This window comes from Lipophrys pholis, assembly GCF_963383615.2.
Source record: "Lipophrys pholis genome assembly, chromosome: 6".
Classification (NCBI taxonomy): domain Eukaryota; kingdom Metazoa; phylum Chordata; class Actinopteri; order Blenniiformes; family Blenniidae; genus Lipophrys; species Lipophrys pholis.
In genome coordinates this window covers 18545591-18573270 of record NC_137629.1, presented here as the reverse complement: position 1 = coordinate 18573270, position 27680 = coordinate 18545591, and the positions used below count along the sequence as shown (strand labels likewise).

At 43.0% G+C, this 27680-nt stretch overlaps 2 protein-coding genes across 4 annotated transcripts; one reads left to right on the top strand and one right to left on the bottom strand.

The window, feature by feature from the left end:
- The first annotated feature begins 400 nt into the window (after positions 1–400).
- Positions 401–22916, top strand: mtus1a (microtubule associated tumor suppressor 1a). Of its 3 annotated transcripts, XM_080465795.1 has the most exons (14): positions 401–2190; positions 2556–2781; positions 4267–4476; positions 6179–6271; positions 6699–6818; positions 12240–12460; positions 16770–16836; positions 18909–19123; positions 19645–19750; positions 19953–20026; positions 20114–20209; positions 20846–20962; positions 21049–21146; positions 21282–22916. In XM_080465795.1, exons 1-14 carry the CDS (start codon positions 415–417, stop codon positions 21505–21507), a joined length of 3645 nt encoding a protein of 1214 aa, XP_080321921.1. In that variant the 5' UTR covers positions 401–414; the 3' UTR covers positions 21508–22916. The 3 variants fall into 3 exon arrangements, with proteins under 3 accessions (XP_080321921.1, XP_080321922.1, XP_080321923.1); XM_080465796.1 differs by lacking the exons at positions 401–2190; positions 2556–2781; positions 4267–4476 and adding an exon at positions 5035–5350; XM_080465797.1 differs by lacking the exons at positions 401–2190; positions 2556–2781; positions 4267–4476; positions 6179–6271; positions 6699–6818 and adding an exon at positions 7870–8493.
- An 84-nt stretch (positions 22917–23000) lies between these two features.
- On the bottom strand, positions 23001–27553 carry pdgfrl (platelet-derived growth factor receptor-like). The gene is made up of 6 exons (XM_080465798.1): positions 27284–27553; positions 26336–26609; positions 26107–26258; positions 25503–25796; positions 24526–24662; positions 23001–23248 (listed from the first exon to the last, which is right to left on the bottom strand). The coding sequence occupies exons 1-6, from the start codon at positions 27336–27338 to the stop codon at positions 23060–23062; spliced, it is 1101 nt and encodes a 366-aa protein (XP_080321924.1). The 5' UTR covers positions 27339–27553; the 3' UTR covers positions 23001–23059.
- Positions 27554–27680: the final 127 nt, after the last annotated feature.

Below are 27680 nucleotides of genomic sequence, written 5' to 3'. Positions count from 1 at the left end.
AAGCTTTGCAGCCCAGCATGCTTAAATAAACAACAACGCACAGCAAAGCAGTCAGGACAGTTGTTTACTTCTGATACCACATGCTGGCTGATGGTTTATTTTCGAGTATAAACTTGGTACGTAACTTTAATAGGCTTTTGGTTTACCAGAATACAGCAGTTAAGTCATGTTGATTTTATCATTTCATACTTGGCTGTGACTTTAACAGCAACCACATTTACAACAGTGGTGTAACCATAAACATCAATCAAACTTTTACTGCCACAGCGGTTAATGATGGTGACTTCCAGTAAACAGAGGTTGTGGTGTGTAAGTGTTGTATGAAATGTGAACTGTTAATTGTGTTGCTGAAAGGCATTCACACAAAAATGTGTTTTTGTGTGTGTTTCTGTAGAAACCAGCAGCTCCCCTGACATGCTGGAAAGCTGCCTCCCTGAGCGCTCCCCGGTGGATAACCTGCACAACACCACCTTAACTCAGCGTGACGTACTGTGTGGCGTAACCATGAATGTGAATCAGACCTTTAACACCACAGCGGTTAACGACAGCATAAACTTCTGGGACGAAAACTTGAATCTGATGAGCGATGAAGACAGTGGATCACAAAAGTACCTCACCTTTTGTAACTACTCGGAAGGTAAAAGTTTCAATGCCAGTGCGTCTCCATTCTCTGCCATGAAGGACAGCCAGATGAGTTCATTTGACACGTTCCGTAGAAGTTCCACAGAAAACCACTGCTGCTCCCTGAGCTCAGGGGAAATTATCGTGAGGAATAACGGCTTCTGTCTGAACGACCAGGCAGCCATGGTGGTGTCATCCCCCGATGAATCCATCTCTGCAACTGATGGCAATGGACGATTGTCTGCTGAATCTAACCTGCTTTCAATTACTCTGCCAGATATCAGTGAAAACTCATCTGAGAACAAAGGATATCCCTGTCTTAATATGACTTTCACTCCGGCGGTCAAGTGGGATCGTTCTACAGAAGAAAATGATGTAGCCTTATCCAGCTCTTCTGTAGCTCTGCCTACTGAGAGTGAAGGAGGCCTTTTGATGACATTCACATGTGAGACATCAGCAAGTTGTAGACAAGAGGAAAAATTAGCTGGAGCCGAAGCAGAACTGCTGCCTTGGACTTTGAGTGCTGTTGGACAAGACCAAAGCAAGACCGTTGCCATTGACTCGGCTGTACAAAAAGGTGACAAAAGCATCTATACTTCTACTCCAATACAAACCATTGTCGACAGAAGACCAAATTTACATTCCTTTTCAGAGTCTCCCTTCTGTGAAAGTGCTGGCAGCATGAGAGTCCAAGTTAGAAGGAAGCAAATCTCTGTCGCTCCAAGACCGTGTGCAGTTGCAGAACAGACGCCCAACAAAGCTAAAACGATGGAAATCAAGAAGTTTCCCAAGTTGGACTATAGTAAGATAAAACCGAAAATTGTAACGAGAGCGATGTATCAAATGACAACACCTGGCTCGGCTTTCCAACACAAAGCACCACAAGCTGAAATGAACAATAAGGATATTGAAACAGAAAGTGGAGCTGAAAATGAAATGACTCCTGCCAAAGTTAGGAAAGGTGCTACAGTTGTCTCTACAGAACCTAAAACCGTTGACTTTGGTATAAATACAGGAGCTGCTAATGTGGGTGCACCATTGAAGGAACCGAGTGCCTTTAAGGAGCAGGTTGAGAGCCGAGGATCACAATCTGATCAGCAGCCAGCTGCAGATGAGCATGCTTCAGCAGGTCAGTGCAGTGATGCCACCTGTGAAAACCAGCAGACTGCCTCACAGCAAGCTGGCAGTGACACTGCCGGCCTCTCAACCTTGAAAAAATCCCCTGATGGATGTGGCCAAATTGGTCTCCAAGCAGTTCCAGAAAAGGTTATATCAAGCAAAAATGAGGTCAGGTCAGGCTCGGCTTTAGGTCAGAACAAGCCTCCTGTCGTTGCAGCACGGCCACGCTGCTCTTCTGAGTGTTCATCAGTATCTCAGACACCCAAGGAGAAGAAAAGAACTCTAAAGTTCTCAACTAGTTTAGTATTTCCCAGAGGCAAAACCCATCAGAGTCAGACAAAAGCTGGAAATGTGAAGTGCTCTTCCCGGAGAGAACTGGCCACGCCGGCCGAGGACGCAGAGGCATCAGCTGAAAGCTCACCAGGAGAAGTTGATAAGATCGGTCTGGTGGTGAGTATGTGCTTAGACTTTAAACTAGTATAATTGAACATGATTTACTAATGCTTCTTTACCGTTAATGCTGAAGGAAAAAAAACTGAAATAATCTGTTTTTGAGGAAAGTGAACTAAACTGTCAGAAAGATCAAGTTGATATTCTAGTAGCTGTTTCAAGGAAATATGTGTGTGTATTGTGAACCATCAGGACCCCTGAGAGCAGAGACTCCCTCCAACTCCTTTTTCCATCACTAAAATTTGTATTTTCTTTCTTTGCCTCTTAAGTTTGTCTATACATGTCAAACTCAACATTGTGTTTTTTGTTGTATACCTGTTCAACAATAATTGGGGTGTAAAAAAGACAAATTACTTTTATTTCAGGAGGAAATTGGTGAATCGACATCTGGAGCTTCAGGGGATGATGTCAAGAGTAGATTTCGAGGGAAGACACCCTCTCAACCAACAAGAGGAACACTGCCTCTACAAGCTCCGGTTGCAACTCCTAAACCCACCCCTGCCAGGCTGCGACTGGGACCTCTGAGAAAGTTTGAATGTCGGATTCCTAAAGCTGGTGCCACACTTCCATTGAAGCCAAAGAGCAGTACAGGTAGGGCTCATCTTTTCATGAGATTACATGCCATGTTTTGGAGTCATGATGGGTTTAATTTCAGCCAAACATTTCTAGTCAGACCAAATGCCCAATATTATAAACATCCTGCCCTGGGTTTAATTTGCTTTTTATCTTCCATGGTGTGTGCGAGTTTGATGTTCTTGCTACTGCTTTAACTCCTTTGGTCATTTCACGATCAAATCTGCCCCCTTTAAGGGCTATAAATCCCTCCCATAATAATCCAACAATATCAGCTCAGTACACTGCATGGGATCTCAAATGTTTGAAATATTTTCTTCGCTCGTTGAAATGTCGTGACAGTTTCAAATTCTGATTTGTATCCAACATTCTGTTTTTAAATCACATTTTTTGACATTTAAGAGGTGGAAAGCTTTTGTTTTACACGTGCCACTGCTTTGAATACTTTTCCGAGACAAGAGTAACTGAGAAACAAGTACAGACTGAATGCAATCTGTCAAGTTTTTAGTCTGGGCTGGACTATGAAACCACTCCACAGGTGTACCAACAGCCTAAAATGCTTTTATTATCCACCAGCTAGAAAGGTTGACCTTTGTAATACTGTTAATAAACATTGAGTTTAGGTTATAAGGTGTGTTATGAACTATCAGACACATGACCTGCTTGTGGACCCAATGACTTCCCAACTATTTCCTCCGTTGTGTAAACAGAGACAACTGTGTAATAGGTAACCCTGCATATGACTGAAAGCAGCTCAGCAGAAACGATGGGGGTAACTCCTGGATGTCATCAAACTTTTGCCATACAATTTAAAACCTAGTACATTATAATTTTTACTTCACATGCACTTTTGGGTAATTCCTTTTTAAAAGTGTGACTGATAACAATATTTATAAGCTACATGCTGCTGTACACCACATTTATAGGTTGTTGTAATGTAGTTAAACCACCAGATGGCGACATAGAACCCTTCAATTGGACAAGGGAAGTGTTTTTTTTTGTTGTTTTTGTTCTCATGATGAAGTCAATCACCTTCCACAGGAACCGTGTGTGGAGACCGTGCATCCAGGTCTTTAGCTTGAATGGACGTTTCCCTCTGACTTATAGTTGTACATAGTATGAGTATTTTGATAAGGGGAACTTAGTGTTCAACTGAGGCAATGTAAAATGTACACGGAAGAAAGGGAGGGTTTGACCTCAGCAGTCGTATTAAAGTGAGAATACATTGTTTGGAAAGCCGTGCCCTGAGCACTGTAAAATCCAGTCTCAATATCACGGTCCAGCAGAACGGGAAAAACTTCTTCACATGGATACAATTTAGATTTAACAATGATTGTTTTTTTTATAAAACATTTAAAATGTTTCCTTTTTTAAAAACGTCTAGTTCAGTAACAATTTGAAGTTATCAAACATTCAATATGTCAGCTGGAAACAATTTAACTTTTCCTCAATTGTTAAATGCAGTAGCTTTTTTTTTTATTTATTTAATTTTTTGCATTCCAGGCAGTCCAAAGGTACAGTCGTCCCTGGGAACACGCTCATCAGCAAGCATCAGGCCCCAGCTGAATGGATCTCGACGTCCTCAGACTCCCATTCGCCCCTCTCTAATCGGCCCTTCCCTTACTCCTTTATTGAGACCGCCATGCAAGACCCCGGGGAGACCGACTGGCCTTACTGAAGTCAGCAAGCAGAGCAACAGTACTAGCACTCAAGGTGGGCCTCATTAGATACTACTTGTGTGTTTAGTCCCTTCAGGTGGTTGCATGAAGAAATCGGAACCAGTTCTGTGCCACAAGTTTGTAATCCTATAGCTCAGACTGTGTTGTGGTTTATAAGGACACATCTGGAGCAGAAGGGGAGGGGCTGCTGTTGGGTGATTGACCCACTTCAGGCACAGGCTTGGTTGTAAATCTCCCCTTGGGCAAATCTTTCTTGGATTTAATACCTCCACATTTGCTCAGATGATGGTTTGCTCTTTAGAAATATGTTATCAGATATATTGGAGGGGTTTCTTTAAAATAATGGCAAGTCTATGGTAGTGCTGAAACGACTGTCTTTACTGCTGAACTTTAAAAGGTTCCATTGAGAACTTACTGATGGCATGTTGTCTGAAGGGAAGAAGCGCTCACTGTTTTACAGTCATCTGTCTACAGCCCTGACTCCTCAACAGCATGCTGCCCTGTGATTGGCTAATGGGGTGTATTTTCCAAACCGGGGACCCCCCCTCCTTGTGTGGTTGTCATGGTAATGGTTTCTATTCCACTCTAGTTCACACACAGACACGGTGTTGCCTGGAGGAGAGAACGCAGACAAACACTACAACTGATGTCATCTGAGGTGGATGAAAAGAGCAGCTTCCCAATTTTTCTTGAATAAAAACCAATGGCTGGGTACACTGGGCTTCGAAGCTGCACTTGGACTGAATATCCAGCTCATTCTTTCAACAACTCCTCTTTACTTGCTCAAGGCAGCGCAGCATCGAACTGTGATCTCACCCTGTTGACGTGCCTGCTCATTGGATCCTATCGCTTCTGTATCATCCCTTTGTTTGCTGCAGTTAATGGAAAAAATAATAATCTTTGGAGAAGTAAGTGTGACTGGCTGTTGAGCTGGAGCAGAGGTTTCCATGGGGACCCGTTTATGGTTTTTGAACACTAATGATTTCAGTGTGACGGACAAAACAATGCTTTAAGCTAAACGTTGGAAGATTGTGTTTTGTTGTGGCAACAAATAGCTTGGCAATTTGTTTGTACTTGATTATATTAATATTTTTTTATATTTTTTTTTAATGCAATGTTGCACCTAATCTGCCAGAAATCTGTGTTGTTGTGTGTAGCTTCTATGACCATTGTTTTTATGTATTTGACAAACCACTGGTGACCATGATGTCAGTGGCTGCAATAGAATTAGGACGTGAGCCTTTTGAAATCTCCTGCAATTAACTGTCATTTGATTTGAACGTTATGTCCATATTGGCGCCGGCCATTAAACTGTTGTTGGAAAGGTACATCTACCTTTTGAACAATTACTTGGAAATGAACATTTTGAGGTAGAATTCAGCAATTTTAAAGTTTAGTTAGAAGTGCAGCCAATTCATGAACATTTATTAATGAGGATTCCATAAACAATTTGTCGGAGGTATGGTGGTCATAGCAGGACAATACAAGACAGCAGCTATTTTCACACTTGAACACCTGAAGTTTGACATGGATAGATTGACTTTTCTTTTTTTTGACTGATCTAACTAGATTTTAGTGTTTGCAGGAACAGATCCATTTTAGACTGTAGCATCTTCATTCCAGGGGTTTTCAAAATGTTTATGCCACTGTATTTAACAATTTGGAGCTGAAAAGTGTGTTGGATTTTTGAATGTGATCAAATCTGAATTTTACCTTTCCTCTTGCATCTCCAACAGTTTGTCGTGGTGCGGCACCGAAACCAACCCCATTGAAATCCATAGTATTAAAAGCAAAGCCCTTCTCAACCCCTGCAAGAAACACAAAGCCAGGTAAGATCACGTTAACGCCCGCACAGAGCAGGCGTGACTTATTCTACAATTTCTTTATCCAGTCTTCCAGTGCTGTTGCTTTTGGTGAAGAAATGAGGTGTTCCGCCATGGCCCCCATGAATAAGGCTTTGTTGATTTTTCTTTTGCCTCAAGTCTTCAGTTTGATTAACCATCTCAATCCTCTGGACAAAGCTGTAGATAATAGCCGATGGCATTCGTATTGTATGGTAATTACACCTGGAGAATGTTTGATTTAATCAATGTCCTTGTGTTTTTATCACTTCATTGAACTTTGATCATCACCAAGTGTTAAACTTCACATCTGTCCATGCTTGATTCACGGCAGTTTGTTAGGAGAATCTCGGCTTTAATATGGGTCAGAATAACTCCAGGCTGACTTCTAATGTGGACTTTCTGCTTGTAACAGCTTTGACCTCAGCATGCACGCCAGCTGCGTCCACAAACCAGACAGGCTCAACTTTTACACCCAGCTTACTGAAACGCAGCGCAACAGCAAGAATTGTTAGACCAACTTCAAGTACACTGGGTAAGATTTTTGTTGTATGATGTCACTTTTCATTACTTTGTGCATTGCTTAAGTTCTATATTGTTAAAAAAAAAACAAAGGGGGGGGGGGGGGTTGTTATTACAGATTATTCAAGTTTTTAGATTTTTGATTGGGGACCACGTATGAAAAGTAATTATAGACTTTAAACCTCGTTCTCTTTATCATATATTTGATTTGTCTGGATCATTTAAAAACATGTAGTCAATTTTCATTAATAGAACCCTTTTCATAGACCTGAATACAATTCATGCACACTCTGAAAACATTTAAAGTGTAGTGTATAACATGTCCTATGAGTAAAAGTGAATAAATATAAAATTCAATAAATTTGTAACTAAATAGAATGTCAGTTTTAGACACAATTAAAAATGTAGCGATAACAACACAATTAATACAACATTTTTTGCAGCCTTCAGGTTTGCAGGCCGCTCCACAAGCTGGAGCTTCACTAACGCAACTAAAACCCTTTTAGCTTTTTTTTTTCTCCTCCTGTTGAAACCTCTAATGGATTCTTAATATCATGCTTGGCAGTTTGATGTGATTAGTTCTAATTTATAAAACCTTAATTTGTGTAATCCTTGGTCTAATCACACCGTGTGTGCGCGCGTGTGTGTGTGCTCTGCTAATCAGCCTCGCTGCTCTTGGCAATAAAATACTGTGCGAGATTGTGTTGTTTATTGTCGATCTCTCTGCTATTAATTGTCACGACAGTCCAGTGCTGCTTACATTTCAACACAAACTACATAAAATACATGCTTCATTTGATTTGTCAGCAAATAGTAGGTACTGTGGATTTATCATGTTTTGCAGTCAAAGTCAAGGACACGGAGTCACAGCCAGCTCTGCCCAACCACCCCGTTTGTTTTTATCTGACAAAACCTTGCCATGAGCAGTCTGTCATGTCCTGTCGTCTCGCTGCTGGTGACAGAGAAAGAGAAGCAAGGGCCAGATTTAAATCCCCATTGGCCGCACTTGTACCATTTGCTCCGCCCACTCTTCTCTCCCACTCGTCCCCACCCCCTCATCTCTCTCCCGAGCATCCTGGCTTTGCTACAACACCGCCATCATCCAGCCTGTGGATGCTCCTCTGCCCTGATTTCAGAGATTGGTGTGTTTAGTGAATAGCTGAGGACTGGGTTTACCAAGAGGATTAAGGGATTTTTTTTTTCCCTTGCCATTATTGCATCCATCAGACTGTGCCACACACCATTGGCCAGCCTTTGAACCGCTCTGTATGTTGTGTTCAACGCCAAGAATTAAATTTCTGAGTTGGGAGACCTGCCATGCCGGACTGGGTGCCCTCACTTTTTCTGAGGCTCTCTCAGTGGGGCAACTCTCACCGCTGCTTTTTATTTGATTCATTCATTCTCGGCCTGTCTTCATCCTTGCTTCTGTTGTCTGAAATATGATGGAACTGAAGTGCACCACAGCTTGTGGTTTATAGTTGCTGTGCAGAGTTGTATTTGGAGACTTCTTTTTAAAGACTTTGAATTCCCGGCTGAAGCTCAGCTGTACGATCTTACCGTTTGAGAGATGTTATGGTCTCCGAAGCTCTCTCTCTCAAACATTCACGTGCGTCTGACGGCCAAGGGTTTACTCCGAAACATCCAGCTGCTGTCAGGATGCAGGAAGAACACTGTGGTTTTCCATGCAGGTTTGTCTCTTATTTTCGGTGTCAAATGTTTTTATCGTGCTGTTACAGCGATTAAAATTTAAGTCAACTCTTACGGTGTTTGACTTTTATGCAAATCTGTGCCGTTGGCTCTGAGATCTATTTTTAGACTGGCTGTTTACTAGTCCGCAAAGCAGGAGGTTCAGCTTTCACCTTACCTACCTTGGTCATTAAAATGTGACACTCCTGGCAGTAGTACTTCAAAACATGCTGTTTAAATTCAGAGACGATTTCTGTCAAGGGCAAGAATTTTTTATTTATTCATTTTTTTTAAGTGATGCTGACCTGTGAAGATGGAAGATGGAGGCATTATTTTCGGCCCCATCATTTTATGACTCTGTGTCAAAACGCACTTCATCTTGCCCACTGGGACATCCAGTACTTCACTTTCACTCAAATATACCGAGGTTATTTTGGTTCGTGGTCTCTAGGTCGATCCTTGAGAACCTTGTTGTGATTGGTGAGCAGTTTGTCCTGAACACAGTAGCTCTCTGGAGTTCCCACAATACTTGAAGCATTCCTCAAGGCTTTGACCAAATATGGTAACATTGTTTCTCCTTCTCTACATTACTAATAAATGTGATTTGTTTCTTATTCAGACAAAGTCAAACAAAAAAGCTTTATTTAACCTACTATTTTCTCAAAATAAAGATGTTTACATAAAAAAATATATTTATATTGAATCCATAGCATTAATTGGCATTAACAATAATTTCCTGTTAGAAGCAGTGTTGCCTGTGTCATTCTACAATGTAAATAATGGTGTGAAACTGTCATCCAAGAATATAACAAGTGAGTGATTGTGAGGAATCTTGGTGCTCATCATGGTTTGTGCTGCGATGCGATATCTCCTCTCAGGAACAGAGCACAATGCTGTGAAACCACTAAATCAGCCAGTTTTCGATTTTTGAGTGCTCAAGTCGGTGTGGTACAGTATGGTTCTTTGACGCTTGAGAGAGAGAGAGAGGAGTCTGAAAATGAGGAGAGCAACATGTGTCGTCACTTCTGTATTCAGACACTTTGACTGCTGCTCCATGGCAACAGAGAAAGTGCAGCTATTTCCATCAAAGGAGGAGACGATGATGGGCTTTATGTAAAGTCCAGTGTCTTCTAGAAAGTGCACTTTTCTCGTGTAGGAAACGGGAGTCGTGGTTATAAACGGGATGACGACGCTTGGTATAATACTTATAACACATATTTGGTATGATGTGTGATTTCTTTTTTTCTTTTTTCTTTTAAAATATTTTTAAATCACACCATTCAATAATTTTGATGGAATTTAAAGTAAAAACTAAATTTTGTGATATCCTAGATTTCTGCATTTCTTTTTTATAAAAAATGTTTTATTATTAAACTGACTCGCTAGCAATAGTTAGATGTTTCGAACCAGGTTTCCACTGCAGATAGCTATGAATGATTTAGATAGGTCAAAGCATTAATATTTAATCAGCAGAAATGTTTCATAATGGCCACCTCTGGTCTTGGACATCCATCTTTTTCTATGGCATCAAGCATGGTTATGGTGGCAATCTATCATTTTAAATAACAAAGAAACCCAGTTTATAGACCCTTTGATCACAGACGAATAACACAAGCCCTTTTTGTTTTTTGTACCATTTCTTTTGGATACGTGTCAGATCGGGTCATTGAACCCATCACAGAGCAGGGTTTTAATTTCCATTGCTGGATTGGAACATTATGTGAAAGTATAACCATAATCCTACCAGCAGAGGGCATCACACTTTCAAGAAAGTCTTTTGGACTTGGTGAACTGCACCATCATCAAAACGACTGAGAGCAGAGCTCATTCATCTGGATCTGTGTCAGAAAGTGTATTTATTTTTTTTTCATAATTGTTTTGCTTTGCACAAAAATAAAAACAAGTTTATATGAAAATTAACCTGTTTTTAAAACAGAAATGACCATTTAGGCCTTAGGTTCTATCAGCTATGGGAGGAAAAAAACTTATAATGAAAATGTATTATTCAGTAAATTTATTTTATATTTTCAGCTGAAACATTCCCTGCTTTCATCTTTACACAGTTTTGGTATTCTGAGGCAGTGTACGTGTAAACCGTTAACGCTTCTTAGGTGAGAAATCACATATTTTCTGCAAATCAAAGCCTGCTTCAGCCGAGTGCAGATTATTAATAGCAATAAAATATTGTATGCAAAGCTTTAAAAAATATAGTTGGATATTAGAAGTTGTGACTTCAATTTGGTATTGTACTCGGTGTACATTTGTGACTGTGTGCATGTGCTTCGTGTTCTGATGGTGGGGACATCCACCTGGTTGGAGTGCATCACATGTTTGTCCTAAAGGCTGGGCTCGTCTTTTATGCTCACTTGTTTACTTTGGCAAAGAGAAAGTAGCGTTAAGATGAGCTGTACCTCCGGTTACATAGCATGTGATGACTTTGTCAGTCAGAGCCATTAATGCGTTTTACAATTATTCAGTTGGTTAGTCATTTATAACGTGGAAAAGACTTTGTATTTGTTGCTGCTGTGAAAGTGTTTAAGCTAATTGAGGTTACTCATTTTGAACAGCTTCATTGAGACGCAACGAATTTCAAAGTCATTTAAATTGATGTTCATTTAAACCCAGTGTGGACAACTTGGTTCATTGTGTGTGTCACACAAACTAATCCTCACAATCAAAGAGCCAAATTCTATTCAAATGTGGCCACTAAAATAAACTGTATGCATCTAAATACTCGCAAGTTGGCATGGATTCAATATTCACTTTAAAATGCATTTAATAATACAGTCAATGCAAAGTGTTACCAGTCCACAGCTAATAGGGAATCTTGATATATGGTCTATATATGTGCTAGGTTAATAACAAGCAGTTATTCTGGATCGTTATGATCTCAGTTGATACCCTGCTTAGTGCGTCTAAAAATAGCTTGACCCAGGTCCATGTTTTGTATCTCATAAAGGACATGAAAATAAACAATCCTTTATCTCGAGGCAGTGTGTATTAGTTTGAAAACGTAACGGACTCAAATGTAATTTGTCACTGCATTTACATTCACTTGTGGTATTGAAATATTTTCTCTGTGCTTATTAGACTGAATTGTGTCCAACAGCTGCTGGTAAAAACAGTCGGCGTAGATCCCAATAGGCTGCTGGTGGCACAGTATAGTCCACTCATTACAGTTGGTATTCCTGACATGTCTCATACTGTTGCATAACATTCACCACACAGTCACTTTAGAGGAAATTCACATTGAGAATAAGAGTTGAACATGAGTTCAGTATTAATCATGTGTGTTATGTCCCCCCCTCTCATCAGTCACTTTTCCAGTGTTATAGCAAAGTAAACAAGGTGTTCCCTATTAGCTGGACCGATGGCAACTATTACATATCAGTGATGTATTTATAAAGCTGATGTAAATCAAAACTACAGTAGCACGGCCTTGCTAAAATAAGCTCTCCTTGGTGACCGGTGCCTGCAGTGTACTACATTGAATTAGGATATGGAGAACTAATTGCATTCAGTGGATCCATTTTTTTTCCTGCTGTTGCCGTCAGACCAGACCTTCTGGGAGTCCTCAGGCTGGCTGATTGGACTGAATAGTTTTAGACGACAGAAACCCTGAGGATTAGCAGATATGCAACTCTGACAGCAGCGTATAGGTTGTGTGGTACTGTTGTGGTGCCGCCTGTGGGTATTATGGATGGCAGTATGTTGATGATCAGCGTTGTCACTACATGTTCTTTGGCAGTGAACAAGAACAAATCCAGGACCGGCTCCCGCCAGCAACCCCCTCCGCCACCAGCGTCCAAACCGAGCCAGAGTAACAGACCTCCGGGTGTGGTACCACCAGCAAGTGTTGCAGAGGATGAGAGGAAAGATCACATCATCCAGCAGCTCACAGGACTCCTGGCTGCAAGCAACTCCCGCTTTGAGGCACTCACCATTGTGCTACAGCGAAGTTTGGCTGAGGTAAGAAAGTTGCCCATACTGTAGGAGCATTATGCTTCTTTACTGTGAATTTACAGACATGAAGATGTTTTGGTTCCTTTGAAATTGTTCTTCTAATGTTTACTGTGAATTGTTGAATTCTGAGATCCCTTTCCTTGGTTAAATGCTTTGGTAACACCTAATCGCAAGGCTAAACGGTATCATGAAGGTGTCAGAGGAAAACAATGTTTGCATTGACAAAATGCAAATTATGTCTGCGATAATCACATCTATGAGTATCATCACCTCTTAGCCTAATTGCAAATAGTGTTCAGCATTATTCATTTTTTCAGTGACTACAGTTGGTAAAGTCCTCATTTTTCAAATAATGATAAAATATATTCAATACTCATACGATTTAGCATATTTTCTAATACAAGAAACAAATGTTATGTTGGAGAATATAAGACACTTGTTTAGTTTTACAATGACACTGAATCAGTTTGTCTGGGATCTTAGTTGTTGCCAAACCAGATCTTGTGTGTTGATACAAGAGAAACCAAATAGCGTTTCTATTTCCAGCAGCAACATGGCGTTAGTGTGAGAAGCTCCACACGCAGATATAGTTGGAGGTTGTCCAACACAAAACAGCCCTGCTGTTGTTGTCCACTAAACAACTCTAGCAACTCTGGATCAAAGAGAATATTTTGAGTTGATTACAGGCGAGTGTTTGGTTGAGCATGTGTGCTGCAGCCTATGAAAATCAAACATATTTTTGTGAAAACAAATTGAGTTTGTCAACTCCAACAAAATGTCAAACTAGCAAACAAAATCATTTATTTATACACGTTGCTGCTTTTTTTGATTCACTTCAGGGAACTATAGCCTCTGGGATTATTCCCCCCTCGGTTGCTTTATAAACACCCTCATCCTGAAAGCGGTCCTCCACTCTCCCTCAATTAACGGTTAAAGCAAAGTGACGTGGTGCTGTGACTCCTGCGTTACCATATTGTAACATAGATACACAAGAAATTGATGATGAAATTACCAGCTGCTGTCCGATGTGGCCTGGTTCAGTAGAGCAGGAATAAACAGACCCACTGGACGCCGTTAGCAGGCCTGGAAGTTGAGGCCACATCCATTAAACCCACATGAGCCTATAAATCGTTATGCATTTAGTATCCCCATGCTGCAGGCACATCAGGCACCACTTGGTTCCTGTTGAAGCTGCTCCCAGTTACAGGCAGTGGCCACTCATACAATGTTGTAGCATTTCCTAGATGAGCGATCATGTGTTTCTTGAATCTGAGAATTAAATTTAAATTCAAATGTGCATTATATTGTTTCTATGAGGTTTGTTGTTTTGGTGTGAAGCGTTGATGAATGCTCAGGACTGGGGGTAAAAAAAAAACATGGCTTCTCTCCATAATAATGCTGAAAGTTATCCATGTGGTTTTTTTTTAATCTTTTCATCTAAATTTTACCAACTCCCTTCATGCCTACATTCCTCCAGATTTTGACAGCAGACAGATGTGTTGCAGCAGCTTTCCTCAGCATTTTTGTTTCAGTGAAACTCCGAGGCCTTAGAAGGTCTGTAGTAATTTATTTTTGGAGTGAGTGCTGTGGGAAATATTGAGATAAGAACAATGGATCCCAGAAGTCTTGGCACCACTAGTAAAGATGCTATTGTTGAACTGCATGAAACCTACGTTTTTGTTGTTTGTTCAGGATTTGGGTTATTTCACTGTCACAAATCTATACATCTTCTTTACTACTTTATCCAATTCAGGGTTGGAGGGTGCTGAAGCAGATTCCATCTAACAATAGGCCCAGTATACCTCAAATTAGGAATATCGGTTAGTTTTAGTGTGTGAATTACAAGGACGACACGCTTTTAACAGTTTTGAATAAGCATGGCCAATCCGCGTTCTTTTTCTGGCCCACGGGCCATATATTGGACCTCGCTGTGGTCAGTCATGCAAAACAAATTCTGAGGCAAACATGTCGAAATGAGGACTTGCGTCAACTCTTGTAACATGACGGCTCGTAACTAAGCTACGCTGTGTGATCCCAAGTCACTGATGTTTGAGTCATAGTCCTCCGCGGTGTTGTGAAACTGAACCATCAACAAACATTAAAAACAGGCTGTGTTCCTCATTGACTGAAAAAACTTAACTCCCACTGACTCAACTCTATTCTTTTCTTCCTCTATTGTTAGTCTATATGAGCTTTTTTACCTACAGTGTCGAGTTGAATCCACTTCAACACACATAATTCCCCATGTTGTGTAGTGAGGTGTCTGTGCTTCGGGTGGAATTTGGTGTCCAGTCATCTTACCAAAAACAGGAGGCTGGCTCTGACCATCGGAGGGAGATTACCCGAGCTGTTGACTTGATATGGTTGTGAAGAGCAGCCAAACACTAGGCAGGTGCTTCATACAGTTTCTTATCATGTGTTTGGATGGAGTGCTGAAGCACAGTTGGCATGAATCCAGTGAAATATGTTGAATTTGTAAACAAAGTTTACAAGCCCGCTTTGCTCTGCGTGCTTATTGACATTTATGATAATCTAGGAAATTGTAACTTGATCTACGGCAATAAGCCATTGATCTTAGTTCAACATCACATGTTATTCTACACCTGACATAGTATCATCTGGCTGCACTCCGGGGACATTTACACTCTGTGCTTCAGGCAAGAGGGTGCGCTAACATATTGGATTAAAAATATATGAAAAGACGCCACTGTACATGTATTTGACAGTTTAGTTTCATTATAGTGGTACAAATAGGAAGATGTTTCACTTTGTGTGAGATACGACTCCTTTTTGAACCAGAGCTAAAGTTTTGGTAAAAATGGGTTTAAACCTTTTTTTTTTTTCTTTTTTTTTTTTTTCAAAGCATGGTTACAGCTAGCAGAAGCTCTGACTTCGTCTGATTAAACTTGTTCTAGACATCCATCTGTGACGGATCAGCTACATTATATAAAGTGACTTAGAATTTGTACAATGAAGTTCTAAAACTGGCTACACACATTTTAGGATTCAGGTTACTGGAGTCTTTTAGGGGTACATAATGCTTTCATTACAGATCATCACGCACTGTCACTGGAAATTTGTCAACAAGCTTTTGTGTGTGTGTGTAAATTTACAATTCGTAAAGAGTTACTCACTCCAGAAGCTGGAAATCTGCTCTGTGTCAGCATTAAATCATCTACTCAACAGACTGTTGCGATGCGGGCTGAAGCCCTGCAGCAGATAATGATGCACAGGGGTGAGGGGATGATTTAATGCAGGTTTGGACGAGTAGTGGGGGGATGGTGGTAATGAAGCCTCATCCCTTGGGTAGGTCACTGCACAGCACAAGTCCTGCTCCATCAGCCTGTCGGGCAGCGCCGTGCAATTTATGTGTTTGCTCTCCTCTGCCTGTCTGTAGTGCCTTCTTAAAGTGACCTCGCCTCAGTTGTGAGGAAGCTGCTCTCGCACACTCTGCATCCCGCCCCCTTTTGTTTTTCAGGCTTTGTTTTAGGTGGATTACGGTAATGCTCGCTGCAGCTTCTTCCCATAGCCACTGAAGCGGCTTTTTCAGTCCTGCCTCGGATGCAGCCACAGCAGTCTGGGAGGAGGTGTGTGGAGGTGGTGCGTCCACCTGGACCACTGTTTGTCCTGGAGCACTGGCTCTCCATAGCCACTGCAGGGAGGGAGGGGGGGGACTTCGGTGCCCAAGCCTCGGGCTGAGGCTGTAGACCATGGGCTGCTCTGGCAGCAAAGCATGTGTCAGAGCTCCGTGTGCTGCGAAGAGGGTAACTGGCTTCTACACTATTCTACTCTGTAGTGACAGATTGCAGATCTGGAGGAGAGCAGGACAGGGTGGAAACCTATTTGCTAATGTAAACAGATCAGTGAGGTGGTGTTTGGCTTGTCTCCTTGTCTCCTTTTTTTGGCTGAGGGGGTTCCTCTCATGTAAGTAATTGAGCTATGCAGGCTGTGTGATGTACTGTAGCGAGTGTCAGGTTGTTGATGCAGAAGGTGAAGAGTTTGTGGATCGTCTATGCGTCTGTTTGAAATGGAGAGAGCACTGCAGTTACAGCGCAGCCTCCTCTACTGCAAAACTGACTCAGAAAGCAAGAAGTAAGAGTTGGAGTTGCACAATGTGTATGAAGAACTGAAAATGACAGTTGAATGTCATGGTTTTGATTTACACCTTCTCCTTTAGCTGCTGCCATTTTGTTCATAGTCTGATGTGCTCAAACTCTTTTCATTTGATACATGTTATTGCTTTGTAACTCCTCACTGATATTTGAAGCTTGTTGCTGTGTTAACAATGATCTTGTGTGTGACTGTTTCTCTGCAGCGTGATGAGGCCACAAAGCAGTGCAGGGAGCTCTCCCAGGAGCTGGTCAGTCTTCAAGGAGAGCTGGGTGAGTTAAATCACTGGTGTCACGCTAACAGCGTTTAAAGTGGCTGCTCGGACTGCACATTCCTGTTACAGTTGGGTTTTACTACCATAGTTTGGGCTGTGTTTTTTTTTTTCTTCTTCTTTCATTCATTCTTTGATTAGTTTACATTTTAGATTTCACTTCATCTTGGAAAAAAGGTTCTTTGTTGATCCTCATCAGAATTGACTAAAATATAAACAATGTGTCTTGAAGTTGTTTCTGTTTAGTTACAGGAGCTGTTTAATGAATGAAATATGCAGGTGGGCTGCTGCTTCTCCCTGCCCACCACATCCATATCCCCTCCTGCCACTTCCTTAATAATGCCTCTGTCTGCTGGAAATCAGATACCCCTTTCACAAAATGTGTGTGTGCCAGTGCCGAGTGGAGCCGTGTCGGTACGTTCCCCAGGGAGCGACAGTCTGACTTCTGACCCCTCACAGGAGGGGCTACACTGCTGGAATGCCATACCACCTGAGGCCCCGTGGAGGCAGAAGGGACAATGGCCCATGTTATGTCTGGTTTAAGTGCCGTCCCTCTGAATAGCCCTCCTCGCAGAGGCACATGCACACTAAAAACACACGCCCACACATCGGCTTTCATCTGTTGTACTTCCAGTAGTGTTGTAGCTCCACCCTCGTCTCCTCGCAGCCTCGGGACTGCCACATGACCGCTCTTATACGCTGAGCGCTGTTATATTTGCACTTTAACACAGTCTCAACGTCGCAGAAGCTGTGAAACCTACGTTGACCTCAAATAGACCTTTAGTGTAGTAACACAGAATGTCTGGAGGATTACCCGTTTCCCCCTGTTTTCTGTGCGTTTCCTCCTCGCACTGTGTCCCAGCAGCTTCCTCGGTGAGCTCAGCCCTCACACAGAAATCAGTCTGTCTTCATCCACAGCCAGATGTGACCACACCCATTATCATTCCTCACACGTTTGGAAAAACAAGAGAACAAAATGAACCCGGCTTTCTCTGACTCTTCTGCTTCTTAACTGTATCATAAGTGTAGATTAACCGGGTCGTCTTCCTGATCCAAACTGTATGAACCCAGAGGTGTTTCATGTGGAGGATTTGGACTCGTAAGCCACATGCTCGTGGAATGCTGGGCTCCTTTAGTGGAGCCGTACATGATAGATGGTCCCGCTGCTAGCTTGGCGCCTGTTCCTGGATCTGCTGCCGTTATTCCACTCTGGATAAGGTGCAGAGCAGCTGCCTTTTACTTGGTTTCAGATGATTTTAGGACATTTAATTTCCACTCCATATACCTTCAGTCTACCCTGAAGCCCCAAGCGCACAGAGTTGTGTCACCCTATACAAGAGCCATGACTGGATTTAGTATTATTTTATACTTGCTGCTGATGTTGTATATAGTTTTAGTTTAAGAATAGCTGAAGCGCCATGGATTTAAACATCCAACATGGCACCAGGCCTTGTTCTGCACAGCTGTTTTACTTCTCCAAACACTCACTGTTACGTCCCCATTGAGTGGAGATCTATTGCCAGCCGATGGATATCAGCAGTGTTTGTGCAAAGCCACTCGAACTGGAGACAGGTTGTGGACTTGGCCACTGTCGTCCACTCCATACCAGAGCTAAACACTTGACAATGGAATGAATTTGGAAGGGTGAGGCTAAAACAAAAGCCACAAATTGCACAAACAAAGAAATGACAAATTACCACCTTTAATATCTGCGACATTGGTTACTCGTGTTGGGTATTTTGAAAAATAGTCAAAGTTTTTTTTTTGTACTTGGTTCTACATGTATCTTTTCCCGTCTATTAATAACTGTCGTGTTGCTGGCACATGCAGTGGAGTGGCGGAGGCGCCTCCCCTTCAAACTCAGTTTTTCCAGTCCTTTTTGGAAAGCTTTGCCGTCACATTTACATCATTTGCAATGTGCCTTTTTGGACATATCGGGTTTCTTACGCAAGCACTCACTAATACAATTTTTCCTCTGACCTCATTTGATGAATCTCTACAAGTACACAGAACATGATACAAACCGTCACCGTTTCACTCTCGGAAAATATTGTATTGTGTTTTCATGGGCAGTTTCCTCCGTCAACTCCTCGGAGCGTTTGGAGAAGGAAAAAGAGGGTTTGCGTGTCACTCTGGAGGATGCGGTGCACAGAGTGCAGGATCAGCACCAGAAGGACCTGGCTGAGCTGGAGCAGAGGCTGCAGGCCTTCTACCAGGCCGAGTGGAACAAAATGCATCTGGCTTACCAGGAGGAGGCCGACAAGTGCAGCACTGTCATGGAGCAGCAGGTCAGTCTCTGCACCACAACTGAAGACTGAATCCCAACGTGTACTTGCGTTCATTCAATGGTACAATATGGAGTACTTGATACAACTACAACCAGATTCAGCTGAATGATACAAAATGGTTTTGCCCACAGAAGCGGCAGCAGTCTCCGTCACCCCAAATTTCTGACAGTCAGAATTTTATAGCTTGTTGTCTTTGGTTGCAAGACCACAACAACGTTGGTCCTTGAACCGGTCTCACAGCGCAATGCAGGACCACAGATTTCACAATCCTGTCACCTTTGTCATCTTTCATCTGGGACGACTTAACATCGCCCAGTGTGTAGCGGCCTTAAGTGAAAGCTGATATTTGTGTGAATACTGAAAATCAGCAGAGGTGAAATTCTTGATGAAAGACCATTTTCAATGTTTCACCACATTTTTTGTTTCTCTAAATGTTGATAAACATCTCGCATTCATCACTCTTGTCCTACAGTCATTAATCATTGGTGTAGGAAATGACCAACATCCTGTGTGTGTTTAAGATGGGAGAGCTGGAAGCCAAACATGAAGCTCTGAAGCTGCAGATCGAGACCAGCCACGTAGAACAGCTGCAGTCTGTAAAGCAGCAATATGAAATCTCATTGGACGGTGAGTTAACTCTACTTTTCAGCTGATTTCTATCAATATATTTGAAACATGCCTTCCCTCTTGATGATTTTCCTGCATTGCCCAAAGCCTGCGTTAAAAGCTGAACTTGTTACTCCATTAAATCATGTCCTAAAAATGCCATTCGCCTTCACAGTTCTTAAAGTTTACATCCTTAATGTTGTGAAACTTGTTGACGTTTCAGAGCTCAGACAAGTTCACCATCAGGAGCTGCAGTCTTTGGAGAAAAACTTAAAGGAGGCTGAAGCTTCTTTGTCTGTAAGTTTCAGGAGAACGTCCTAGTTTGAGTCACTGTGTGGTTCACATCACTCTGTGGATTGATCGTACTGCGTCCGTCGTCCACAGGTACGGATTCAACAGCTGACGGAGGAGAATAACTCCCTGCTCCAGAAGCTGACTGCAGTGGAGAACAGGAGGAAGGAGCTGGCCCAGAAGAGTGAGGTACTGTTTGTGTGTGATCGTTAAACATCTCATGACTTCCCGTGAGGCTGCCGCAGAGCAGAAAAGGTGGAGAAAACATGATCGTGGTTGTGGTTATAGAAAGAAACTGTCAGCAGGACATGGTGGAGTGGGTCTCCTTTGGAGTGTGAGGCTGCATCTGCCCCTTGCTCGTGTGTCGAAAAATACTTTTACCTTTCTTAAATACTTCTGTCTTCAGTGGACCAAGTTTTGTTAAAGGTCAGGAGATCATTAGTGTTTCTCCACTGTATGGAACAATGTGAACAGTTGTGATTTCATCTGTTTGCTGCATGGCGACCCACAGTATAGATTTTATTTACCCCCGAGGGCTCCGACATGACTGCCACTCCTCATTAGTGTTTCATATCTGCCACGTGTACTCAGCATTGTGCCCTGCCACAGCACTCTAATGACGGCCACCACCTCACAGTGCCCTGCCACTCTGTTTATCAGGCCAACAAGAAGTGCTGCTAATGCAGCGACTCTGCTGGAATGTAATTTGTCCTCGTGAGGCCACAGTGGTGAATAATTAGTTAGTGGTGGTTGTTTTGCCTTTTATAATCATGGATCCTTTTTATAAGAGACGCTGAACTTATTGTCTCTTATTTGTTCCCACAGAAGGACTCTCACACTCTGTATCTGGAGCAGGAGCTGGAGAGTCTAAAAGTGGTGCTGGATATGAAAACGACGCAGCTGCACCTGCAGGAGAAGAAGCTGATGGAGATAGACAAACTGGTGAGAGGAGAGACACTCGGAAATGGGTATTGCTGCTAATAACACAACTACTGCAAACCAGTGAATTCCTCCGTTTCTGTTTCCAGACAGAGAAAAGTCTGAAGCTGGATGAGGTTCTGACGAAGGTCCAGCAGGAGAACGAAGACCTAAAAGCTCGCATGGAGAGACACGCTACCCTCTCCAGGTAGGAGTCCACCATAGAAGACACTTTGGATTGTTTTTGCTCTCAGCTCCTGACCGTGGTCTCCTCTCACTGTTCCGAGTTGCGTGGACTGTTATAACTTAAGAATAAATCAAAGTGTTTGCCTCTGCTCCACAGACAGCTGTCCACTGAGCAGGCCGTGCTGCAGCAGTCCCTCCAGAAGGAGTCCAAGGTCAACAAGCGTCTGTCCATGGAGAACGAGGAGCTGCTGTGGAAGCTCAACAACGACCTGAGCAGCCCCCGCAAGGCGTCGCCCACCTCGTCCTCCCCCTCACACTCCTTCAGCCTCCAGTCGCCCCGCAGCTCCAGCCTCCTCTCCAGCCCCCCCGTCTCGCCCAGATAACGACGGAGTCTCTGCTTCCAGGAAGCAGACGGTCTGGGAGTTATTCCCCCTGCAATCAAGAGCCATATTTGTTTTACTGTGGCTCCGCCGGGGTCAGATGGACTCTTCTTCTTTCTGTACAGGGAAACTACGGACTGGGAAATACATTTGCACACAAGCACTTCTTCGCCAGGCCAACTTGCATCTTGCCTTTAATTTCTTTAATTCCCCCCCCGATGACTGAAAAGGGGATCTCAGGACCGTTTCTCTCTCCTGAATGAAGATTTTTGTTGGGTTTTTTTCCCCCCGTCATGCCTGGTTGGGTAGTTTAGGATCACCTGTGGCCTCAAACATTTCCGCTTTAATGTTCATTCGTTTGTTTGACCCAAGTGACCAATCAGAGTGTTCATGCATGTGTTTGTCTCGTCCCTTCGCTGACGCCTCCTACTGCAGCTTTAAAGTTCCCAGGACGCAGCTTCGCTTGGACGTCTCAGAGATTCTACATATTGTACATTTATTTTGTGTGGAAATTATATTAAATGTGTTGAGCCTCTTTTAAATATGCAATTAATAAAGTCTTGTATAGTAGCTGACGTTGTCATGCAGGGACTTGTTTCAGTCTGAATTTGATGCCCTCTTGGTTAAAAGAATTTTCCTTTCATCAATCCACCTCAAGTATTGTTTAAACCACATTAATGTCTTGAAACACAAAGTATATTTAGAATAACAACCACCACAATTACTAAAGAGAAGTGGTTACTAACTTCAGCTATTGAAGCAAAGCGGTGTTCAGAGCGCCACACAGCTCTATAGAGATAAGTCAGTTCTGGTTTTCAGAGTGGAAAATGAGCCCTCTGAACAGAGATTGACCAGCAATAATGAGCATAAATCTCCTCATTCTGTTGACTTTGTTTCTATTTAGGATGGAATTGCTGAACAGAAATGAAAATGAGGTGTTTCAGTAGAAGAATTAGGTTTTGCAGTCTAACAAAGTCTTGGGAAGAAAATAAGTACAACAACAGAGACTGATGGGGTCTCCGTAATGTAGCTGCACCTCCACATGGGGACGAGGGGGGGCATCTCCCCAAGGGGATTAATAAAGTCTGATTAGTTTAGATCATGATCTACATTTTTGTCTGTTTGTAATTTCCTTCTCTAACATCCAGAGTCATTAGTTTGCTTCTGAACACATTGTTTGTTCTGCAGAATTTTACACACAATATCAAATCCAGACTTTGCATGTTGTGAATCTAATTTTTTCCTTGTTTGGGGGGGGGGGGTCTGTTTACTGTGAGCTGCTGTTTGGGCTTCAAGTAGGTTTAGATTTTATTTTTTTTCCCCGCTGCAAAATGACTCCTCACATCTCATAAAATGCCAGAAGGTCTGTCATGTGTGCGCCACTTTGCTCTAAATCACATTGGGAAATCTTCTGGTTAGTTTTAGTGTTTTTCTTTAAGAAACGCAGACTCCCTCCTCTGTTGCTCGCCACTGTTTCTAAAAGTCACCACACGCTCTTCCACAAAGCGACGCTTTAATGCAGTTTTATCTTCAATACGCGTATATGTCATGGTGGTTATTGGGAGATGATGCTGGTGCTCAGGATGGTCTCGCCCTGCGGGTTCTTCGCTCGGCAGACGTAGTCTCCAAAGTCGATGGTCTCGAGGTCGTCCACGGTTAGGACGCTCTGTGAGAGCCGTGTGGTGTAGCCCATCGCTCTGTTCACCAGCCTCCAGGAGGTCTCCACCTGGACCGGTCGCTGGCCCTGCACAGGAAACAAACACGCTTCACTACAACCGCTGGCAAGTCTTGTGTTTGAGTAAAAGACAGACTCCCTGTGGCTTGGCCTCATTTTTTGTGGTCATGAATTTTGAAAATGAATATTGTTGGCTGAACATAATGAATTTTAGGGGGAAATTGCTTATTGTCATTTTTCACATAAGAATAAAAAAGACTTATTCACAAAATCTCATTTCATTTGACGACACAATAAAAATATCTTCAAGAAACAAGAGTAAATTAATTTACAAAAATTGGATTAGATTAATGAACTTGTTTAAAAAACATAAATAAATATTTTTGATAATTAAATTCTTCATAAAACTCATTGACCCCATTCCAAAACAATGCGGAAAATGTCCCTTAAAAAAATTAGGCAATGATTTGCAATTCTCATCAAAGTATCACATGACAAGACTAACATGACTTTATTATTCCCATATTGTTTTCACAGATATAAAGGCCAGTCTACTTGTTTACATGAAATAAAATTGTGAAAAAAATACTCTTTTTTTTTTTTTTAATTGTTCTTGAGAAAAAAATGCAACATTTTTATAACAGAAACGGGATTGAATTAAGAAAAATATGAAGCATAAATGAATGGACTTTTTTAATGAAATGTCATTAAATAGTTGTTTTGTTTTCAATGAACACTTCAAATACTGAAATAATAAAATCATCAACCACGGCCTGATTCCAGAAAAGTTGAGACGATGTGTACCATGTCAATAAAAGACTGAATAACATTGGTTTAGGACATTTCAACCCGTTCTTATTTTCATTGTCCCAAACAAACAAGTACATGAACTGTTTTGTTTTTTTAATCTAAACCCTTTTCAAAGGAATCATTCATAATCTATATTAGGGCTGCATAATATCAGATGATTACAATGTGATTTAAGATAAAAACAAACTCTTACATACATTATGTTGTTTTTGTGCTTTAAGATTTCCAAATAACAGTGCTCTTTCACTTGCTCCTTATTTACATCATCTAATGTTTTTTCTTTCCGATCACATGTGCAGTCTAATTAGTCATCAAAAGTTTTTTGGGAATCACTTTGTTTTCCCACGTTTAATCGTCTCTTAGCAGAGCACGACGTCACAGTGCGTCGCAGTTCAGTCACTCTTTTGCGAGATGTGTGTTCTGCACCTTCACCTCTCAAAACACCACATTTTTGTGCGCTCACGTGATTGTGCCGCCCCTAATCTAAGTCTAGGGGGTGTTTTAAACTTAAAGATAAAAAGAAGTGCTGCTCCTACCTGGCCGGGATAAGACCAGCTGAAGCTCACGTCCACCTCCGGCTCCCCCAGCACGGCGCAGGTCACGTTGACGCTGTCGCCTCCGCGAACCGAAGCCGGGGAGGCCGCCAGGCTCACAAACGGTGGGCCGCTGGGAACTGAGGGAGAGAAAGAGGCATCTGATCTCGTTAAGGCGCCTCTTGAAACATGCCACAGCTGCTTCAACCTCCCACTAGTTCCATTTCGTGCATCAACATCTCCTCCTCCGGTTGTTTCCGTCTCAGCTGGCCGGTGGAGCGAGGAGGAAACAGTTCAGGAGGCGGACACTTTTAATCGTCGGGCTTCAGACTTTACTATTCGATCAAGTTTATTCCTACGGCTGGCTCGAGTCGGCTGAAAACGTTTCTCAGTGCGGCTGCTTTAGGTTTAGACCTTCTTGGGGGAACTTTTATGATGCAGTGAGTGTCTCTCCACTCTTCATCCCCTCAAACATTATTCTACATGTCATTCACTTCATGTATCTCGATAATCTGTCTTCACCTCTAAAACAGCAAAAACCATTAACATGGATAAACAGTTAAAGACCCAAAATGTCACTAGTTCCAGCTTAAGATCTTTTAGATTTCTTACACATAAACCAAAAGTCCTTATTAGAAGTTCTTAAGCTCTGTTTCTCTACATTTTGAAGGTTCGAAGAGGTTTGGAATTGATAAAAACAGCTCTTAGGTAAACCGGCTTCAGACCCCTTCCCTGAACCTGAGTTTGGATCTGCAGCAGGAATTTTCCTCACAAGAAGGACTTCATTTTTTATTTATTTACGTGGAATCGTTGGTTAAAACATAATTGGTGCAATATAAACTTAAAGGAGTTGATTTGAATTCAATATCACCTCATTTTATAAGATGGTTTCAGGTTAAAATCCTGCTGGACATCCCTGCACTTTGTCCCCGTGTCGAGTCCCTACAGCGACGATAACAGCGTGTCTGCAGGGTCCTCACCCTCCACGTAGAGCAGCTGGTACTTGGTGGAGATCTGAGGCGTGCCCCTGGTCACCGCCTTGCAGTACAGGACTCCCTGGTGCTCCGGCTGGGGGTTTTGCAGGATGAAGCCCTTGGTGGGGTCAAAGGTCGCCACAGTCCCGTTGGTGGGGATCTCCTCTGGAGGGACCTCTCTGTGCAGCGACACTTTGGCCTGAGGGTCAGTGACCCGGCAGGGAACCACAGCAGGCCGGTCCGGGCGCAGGTACACGATCTCAAAGTGGATCGCAGATGGGACGAAGAGGTTGTCTTTGTCTGGTAGGAAACAACACGCATCACTCCAGAGGATTTACAAAACTCATTTATTACTATTCTGACTGAACGATAAATACCATAAAGCATTAATTAACAAAAAATGCACTCATGAATTATTTCTGCACCTTATGAGCAACTTTTGTGTTTTGCAGCATGATTTTGTCTGATTATTCGGTAGCCTAGCCAGTAATATCGAAACTGGCTTCACTGTTTCTTTTCCAACAATGTAAACAAGATGATATGAAGATGAAGATCTAGACGAAAGCCAGAGTGGCAGCTGGGGGTCCAACGTGTCTCCTGGAACATTCACCTGTGAAGTAGATGTAGGAGACGTAGGAACGATCATGATCTTTCTCACACTCTCCCCCGTCACACAGGATCACCCAGCAGCTGTAGGGCCCCGTGTCGGCTGCAGAGGGCGACGTCAACACCAGCTGGCTGTACTTGTCGCTCTGCTTGATGCTGCGGAGGAAAGAAATCAGACCCGTCAAGGTCTTCGTTCCTCCAGGTGCTGCAGGAGAGGCGGGTGACGGCGGCACCTGAGGCGCGAGTCGTTGAAGGTGTCCAGGTAGGCGGGGTAGGACCAGCCGATGTTGCTCCCCTTACAGCGCAGCTCCATGTCGTTTCCGGGGGTCAGGGAGAGGCTGGGGCCCAGGCGCAGGAAGCGGCCTTTATCCAGCACCTGAGTCAGCAGGGACTGACCTTTGCCCACTCCGTCTTTGACTTTAGGCGGTCGCACCTTCACCCGTTTTCCACCCGGCCAGATTCGGTTTTCTCCGACATTTTTCCTTCGCTTGACCTGTTGGCAGACACCTTCACACGGAGACACGGAGGAGGACATACCGACGTTAAAAAAAGAAATGAAAAAAAAGCCTTCTGTTGTTGCTGCCATTCCTTTGGTTGGATCGTCTCACAAGGCACAAAATATTCAGGATTTTATTCTCAGTGGGAACAAATACACACACAGTCCACTGAAAATGAGAAAGGGAAAAAGAGGATTCAGACCCTCTTGTTTTATTCTTCTGCGCTGTGTTAATGAGAACAGAAAGCGGAGCGGTCGGCAGTAAAAGGCCGGATAATCAGAACCGCCTGCTGCATGCCTCAGATCCAGCTGCTTTGAGTTCAGGCTGCAGAAACACTTTGGAAAAACTTACACAACGTCCCCCCTTCTGCACACATTCACACTTCCATGAGGCCGATACGACCTATGGGTCTGGCCGTGTGTCCCACAAAGAGCAGGGTTACATGGAGAAATTGTTTGTCTTTGCCGTGTTGAATGAGATCCACTTATGGGATGCGCCTCCTACAGAGACTGCCCCCCACCCGGCCAATATTTACACAATCTCATGTTATCTAACCCTCCCTCTTCTTCCAGGTTACAGCCCAGGTTGCAATGATGACATTACCAGTAGTCCCCCCACCAGTTGCCACACACACACACACACACCGAAATGTCCCAGACAGATGTGGAAACAGGCTTTACTCACCGCCGTGGAGCTCTAAACAGATCAATGCCAGCACAAGAACTGCCCACAGCTTCATGGTGAGAGGTGGAGAGGACTCTGCGGGGCCGTGAGAGGTGAGGGGCAGATGGGGCGTGGGGCTCGGACTCTGGAGCTTCGCTGGAACTCTGCAGGCTCCAGCTGCCCTGTTTAGATTCCTCGCTCCATCCTCCTCACAGTCTGAAAGGAAGAGGGAAAATAACCCCAGAGCTCCTGGGTTTCCTCCCTCTCCTCAGAGCTGCACAGAACAAACCTGCAGCCTGACGCCCTCTGCTGGATCTGAAGCGGCGCTGCCTGGGACCCCTCAAAGAAACCCCATTCATAAGACATTTCAGAAATATAGTTCTGGGAAGCTGCTCTTTGCTTCTCTTTATCTGTTGGT

What these genes read in the sequence shown, in the direction of transcription:
- mtus1a (XM_080465795.1), top strand. Translation starts at nt 415, where the DNA reads ATGCTGGAAAGCTGCCTCCCTGAGCGCTCCCCGGTGGATAACCTGCAC. An exon ending in TGCAAGAAACACAAAGCCAG is followed by an intron (nt 6,272 to 6,698) that starts GTAAGATCACGT and finishes TGCTTGTAACAG; the next exon opens with CTTTGACCTCAGCATGCACG. An exon ending in AGACACGCTACCCTCTCCAG is followed by an intron (nt 21,147 to 21,281) that starts GTAGGAGTCCAC and finishes TCTGCTCCACAG; the next exon opens with ACAGCTGTCCACTGAGCAGG.
- pdgfrl (XM_080465798.1), bottom strand. Translation starts at nt 27,338, where the DNA reads ATGAAGCTGTGGGCAGTTCTTGTGCTGGCATTGATCTGTTTAGAGCTC. An exon ending in CTGTTTAGAGCTCCACGGCG is followed by an intron (nt 26,610 to 27,283) that starts GTGAGTAAAGCC and finishes CTCCGTGTGAAG; the next exon opens with GTGTCTGCCAACAGGTCAAG. An exon ending in GCTGGTCTTATCCCGGCCAG is followed by an intron (nt 23,249 to 24,525) that starts GTAGGAGCAGCA and finishes TTTCCTGTGCAG; the next exon opens with GGCCAGCGACCGGTCCAGGT.